At 60.1% G+C, this 5,315-nt stretch overlaps 1 protein-coding gene across 1 annotated transcript in view; it reads left to right on the top strand.

Annotated features, from left to right (window-relative positions):
• TBC1D2B (TBC1 domain family member 2B) overlaps nt 1–5,315 on the top strand; it is a 62,531-nt gene that overhangs the window by 23,681 nt on the left and 33,535 nt on the right. The window contains exon 8 of the mRNA XM_029952324.1: nt 3,267–3,426. Coding sequence (XP_029808184.1) covers nt 3,267–3,426 — 160 coding nt within the window. The remainder of the gene's footprint in view (nt 1–3,266; nt 3,427–5,315) is intronic.

The following is a 5,315-nucleotide window of genomic DNA, read 5'->3' as shown; positions in this document are numbered from 1 at the left end:
TACTGCTGGGGGGGTGGGGGAGGTGACCTGGGGGTGTTACTGGGGGGCGCGGGGGAGCTAAGCTGGGGGTGTTACTGGGGGGTCGGGGGAGGGAGCTGGGGGTTACTGGGGGGGGTGGGGGAGGTAAGCTGGGGGTGTTACTGGGTAGGGGGGAGGGAGCTGGGGGTGTTAGGAGAGTGGGGGACAGCTGGGGGTGTTACTGGGGGGGTTGGGGGCAGCTGAGGGGGTGTGGTCTGAGGGGATTGCAGGAGAGGGGAGGTGGCCCAGACCAGAGAGGGGAGCCATCAGCCGGGTGTGGGGCCTCCCCCTGCGACTCCAGGGTGTCTCAGAGGGAGGTGGCAGGACACGCAGGTCAGAGGCAGGCACGTGAGCCCCCAGGCCCTCTGCCCCAGCTCATCGTCCCTGCGTTGTTCGCTCATTCATTTTCTGGGTCTGTCTGGTTCACAGTAGTTATTGGGCCCCCTCTTCTCTGCTGGTCAGGAGACTTAACGTCCGCGGTGGGAGCAGCCAGGCCGGATGTGTGGACCCGCTCGCCCGGGGGGCCCTGAAAGCCCCTCCTCCTTGGCGCCTGGGTGCACACTCTGCCCTTGGGCCTTTCTGTGGCCTCCGACCACCGCTGCACGCTCAGGACTAACACTTGCTCTGGTGGCGGAGAAAGAAGCTTTTCCCGTTAAGGCCATGCCGTCTGGCTCCCACGGAGATGTCTCTCCTGCACGTGTCCTCCGTCACCTGTGGGAATGGCCTTTGCTTGTTGCGTTTCCCCTTTCATGGACGGAGCAGCAGGCCAGGAACGGGAGAGGAGGGAGGCCCCCATCAGGACACGTCCAAGTGGCCCGTGGGCAGGGCTCTGGGTCCGGGAAGCCGGGGCCGCCACCAAGGCACATGGGAACGCCTGAAAGGGACAGAGGACATCTGAACACACGGAGAGGCTCTCCCGAGTGACGCTGCACGACTGCATGAGCGGGGGGGACGCTCACTGCCCTTCAGCACTTCAGGGAGATGCTGCTGTGACCCAGCTTGTGTCTCGGGGCGGCTCCCCAGTGCTGCTGCCAGGACTCGCGCTGGGAAGAGCCAGCAGCTCTCTGTTACTGAAGTCCATCTCCAGCGGCCTTCTACACCCTGGAAACACGTAACTGCCCGAACGGGAAATCGCAGCGCGAGTCTGTTGTGCCGACGCCCTCCCCGGCCCTGGCCCTTTGCTGCAGCCGGCCCTGGGCCCCGAGTTCCTCCTGGCGGTTTCCAGGGCAGCCCAGGGTGTTCTGCGTCCCCAGGCCGCACAGGAAGGAGAGGCAGCTGCTCGTCAGGCGCAGCGTGCTGGGTTCACTTCCTGGCCCGGCCTGGGGTGCTTTCCCCGGGCGTGTGTGGAACCCCCCCTCGGGGGCCCCAGGCTTCCGCATCCCTGCTCAGGAGGAGCGGAGGTGCCTCCCCAGAGCTGCGGCCACGCACCTGCCGTGTCCGTCTTCCGGGGGACCGGCTGCCTCTCTCCGGCCCTGGCTCTGGGCTCCGCCTCGCGGTCGGTGAGGCAGGTGCGGGCACTGGGCCCGAGGAAGGGCGTCTGAGCTTGTTTGTTTCCTGGCACTCTCCTCTCTCTGGTGAATCTCAGGGGGACTCCAGTCTGTGAAGAGGGAAGAGGAAGGCGGTGTTGGGGCCCGGGACGAGACCCTCCAGGAATGCGTCTTCCAGGACCCCAGGACCCCAGGGCCGTGGCGGCAGGGGGCTTGTGCATCCTACTTGACATCTTGTTATTCTGCGCCCCTTTCCAAGATATGTTCCCGTTGGGGGCAGGCACTCGGTCCTGCCATCTGTCGTGCTCAGAGCCCATGGCACTCGCCATGTGGCGGTACCTGGGAACCAGGAGGTGGGACTCCGTGGTCACAGTCGCTTCTGTGGCCGGCCCACGTCTCCTGTCTCCCAGCGCCCCTCCTGCTTTGCCTACTCAGAACCCCGCTCCAGCTGCGTGCGGTGCTTGGGGCCAGAGCCACCGTCCCCTGAAGGACACACGGCCGGTCCTTCTCCGTATCGCATGGGGTGCTCTTCTCGGAGTTGGCAAGCCGTCTGCGCAGTGAGAGCCCAGGCCTGTGGGCCCCGCTCCCTGACCTTGGCTCCCTCCTCGGTGCTCAGTGCGCTCTACAGACGCCCGGCCGGGCCCCTCACATCCGCCCCCCTCTGACCAGGAGCACCTTTGCCTCGCCCTCCATGGGGAGCGGGCCGCTCCGAGCCTGCCCTCGCAGACGGCCTCTGGCAGGGGCTTCGGGAAGGGCAGCGTGGGGCTGACTGTGTCCAGCTGACTTCTGTCTGCAGGCCTGCCCTGTTCTCAGAAGGGTGTCATGTGGGAGACCACAAAATACTTGTAGTTGGGTACGTTTTTTTCAAAAGTTTAAGGTTCATTGGAGTGCCCAGGTGGTTGAGTCATTTTAAGCATCTGACTCCTGATGTTGGCCCAGGTCACAATCTCAGGGTTCGTGAGTCTGAGCCCATGTTGGTCTCTGTGCCGACAGTGTGGAGCCTGCTTGGGATTCTCTCTCTTTCTCAAAAATAAATATGCATTTAAAAAAAGGCTCTTCAAAAAAAATCTTTATTGGAAGTTTTCTGCAAAGAGAGAGTACTGTAATATGGTCCCCACGTGTGGGCGACCCCACAGTTGCTACTTCCTGGGCCTGTGGGGTTTCACAGACACCCCTCCCCACTTTGTGTTATTTGAAGCAAATGTTATTATTGCTTAAATAACCAACTATAGTTATTTTGAAGCAAATCCCAGGTGGCATACTGTTTCAGCATTCAGTATTTCAGAAGCTTGCATTTTAAAGCTAGTCTGGAATTGACTGTGTCAGTGTTCCTGTCTGTGACTTTACCGAGCCACCACTCTGGGACGTGCATGCCTGTTGGCTCAGGGTCATGACTGAGGGTCGCAATTGCAGAAATTCGCAAGCTGTGCTCTGAACTTTGCGTTTCCGCCCCGCTGGCTCATCCTGGGGGTCGTTCCTGCCGGTGCAGGTGAGGGCACCTCGGCCACAGCTCGGTGCCAGTTTACCGCTCTACGGGACAGCGGAGGGGACCCTGGCTCTCCCATCCTGGGCAGCTGGTGCTTTGAGGCATGTCACAGCCTTCCTGTGACAAACACGGAACCGCTTTAGGTGACAGCAGTGCAGAAGCGGGAGGCCACCCACAGGTTGCACTTCGGCCCAGTTTACGTTAAAAGCCCCTGTGACGGAGGGAGTTCTGCGCGGGCCCTGTGAGGAACTGACTTTTGTTTGCCTGTCTTTCAGATGTAATTTACCCGCACCCAGATGCCTCCGCAGAAAAAGCCAGAAATGTCCTCGCCATGGGAACCGTCCCCGGAGAGCTGGAGCAGGCAGCTCACCAGCCAGCCGCAGGGCACCCCAACCCCATTAATTTCTCTTTCAAACAGTGGGGCACTGAGCTCAAGTGAGTCTTTGGAAAGCAACATATGAAACTGAAAATGGGTTATTTCTGATGATGTTATAATCTTACATATGAAATTGTGGAGCTCCCGTACGTTTATGAAGGCCTTTTGTCATTTGCGAGGTCCTCTTGGGTCCTAGGTTATGTTTCTAGCTTGTGGAGAGCGCCCGGCACGGGCCGCACACGGCGCCACACGGTTTCATGCCTGTTCGCTGGCCTCAGCGAGGTCGGCCGTGTGGCCGAGCTGCAGAAGCACAGCCCTGCTCGGGGAGAGTCCTCGTCTGGCTGTCCAGGCGCCCGGGCTGCCAGCCCTCTCCCAGCCCCGGGGTGGGCCCCGGGCGTGGGCTCAGTGACGAAGACGGAGGTGTTTGTGTCTTTAAGAACTGCCCTGTTGAGTTAGGATTCGTGGACCGTGCAGTGCGTCCGTGTAAACCTGCAGCGCGCCGGCCCTCGGTGCGTCCTCACGGCTGACAGCCCCGCCGCGGTCAGTCACAGGCAGTTCTGTCACCCGGGAGGAGGCCACCCGTTGCCCTGCAGCCCTGCTGACTGCTAGCCCACTGTCTGTGTCTGCGGTTTCCTTGCCCTGGGGGCTTCCTGTAGATGGCCTGGCTTCTCCCCCGAGCGTGTGGTTTTCCCGGTCTGTGTGCTGGGAGGTGCCGGCACTTCATTTCTCTTTATGGTGGACAAGTGCTCCGTTGTCCGGATAGAGCGCCTTCTGTGTGTCTGCGCCTCAGGTGACACACGTGTGGGCTGGTTCTCCCTGTGCCTGCTGTGACCAGCGCTGCCGTGAGCACGGGGTACACGTGGGGACGCGTGTTGGTCCCTGGAGGGTACGTCCCTGGGAGCAGAGCCGCCGGCTCGTCTGGGAACTGGGCTCACGTGAGGGCCTGCCCGGCGTTGCCACCTTGCCCCCCGCGCACGTCCCCTCCTCGTGGCTCTGCCGTCACTGGTGGTCAGGTGCAGTCTCAGCGTTGTGACCACAGATACGGAGCACCTGCTCATGTGCTCAGTGGCCACTTGTGGATTTTTGGAAAGACCTCTGCTCAGATCCTTGGTCTGCTTCTTAATTGCATTGTCGTCTTTTTTGAAATTTTTTATTTAAATTTTAAATTTTTAAATATTTCATTTACTTTTGAGACAAAGAGCACAAACCGGGGAGGGGCAGAGAAGGGAGACAGAGGATCCAAAATGGGCTCTGTGCTGACAGTAGAGAGCCCGATATGGGGCTTGAACTCACAAACCACGGGATCATGACCTGAGCTGGTCAGAAACTCAACCGACTGAGCACCCCCAGGTGGCCTTTTTGTTTTTGTAATACTTAATTTTTTTAGGGCAGCTTTAGGGTTACAGAAAAACTGAGAGGAAGCTAGAGATCTTTATACATCCCTTTCCCCGCACGTGTGTGTCCCCGGCCCCGATCTCAGAGGGTGGTGCTAGGTCCTCTTCCAAGGACGAGCCTGCAGTGACGCCGTCACGACCCAGAGGCTACGGCGTCCCTTCGGGCTCACGCGTGGTGTGTGTGCCGCGGGTCTGGACGCACAGGGAACGACGCGCACCCAGCAGAGGGGCCTAAAAGTTCTGCCCTAAAAGTTCTCTGTCTTCTGCTCACTTGTTCATGTCGCCAGCAGCCACTGGTCCGCTTGTCGTCCGTGTGCTCCTGTTCGTCCACAGCATCGCTCTCGTGGGGCCCACAGAGCATCGGCCTTGTCAGACTGGCTTCTCGCACCGAGTGGGATGCATTTCCGTTTCCTTCGCGTCTTTTCAGCCCCGTGGCTCATTTGTCTTTCGTGCTGAGTGACATTCCGTTGTCTAGATGTAGACGGGTTCTCAATCTACTCACCTGCCGGAGGACACCTTCGCTGCTCCCGGGTTCCGGCGGCTGAGCGAGGCTG

This window comes from Suricata suricatta, chromosome 9 (assembly GCF_006229205.1).
Source record: "Suricata suricatta isolate VVHF042 chromosome 9, meerkat_22Aug2017_6uvM2_HiC, whole genome shotgun sequence".
Lineage (NCBI taxonomy): Eukaryota > Metazoa > Chordata > Mammalia > Carnivora > Herpestidae > Suricata > Suricata suricatta.
The sequence above is the reverse complement of the archived record's forward strand: the minus strand, read 5'-3'. Positions and strand labels throughout refer to the sequence as shown.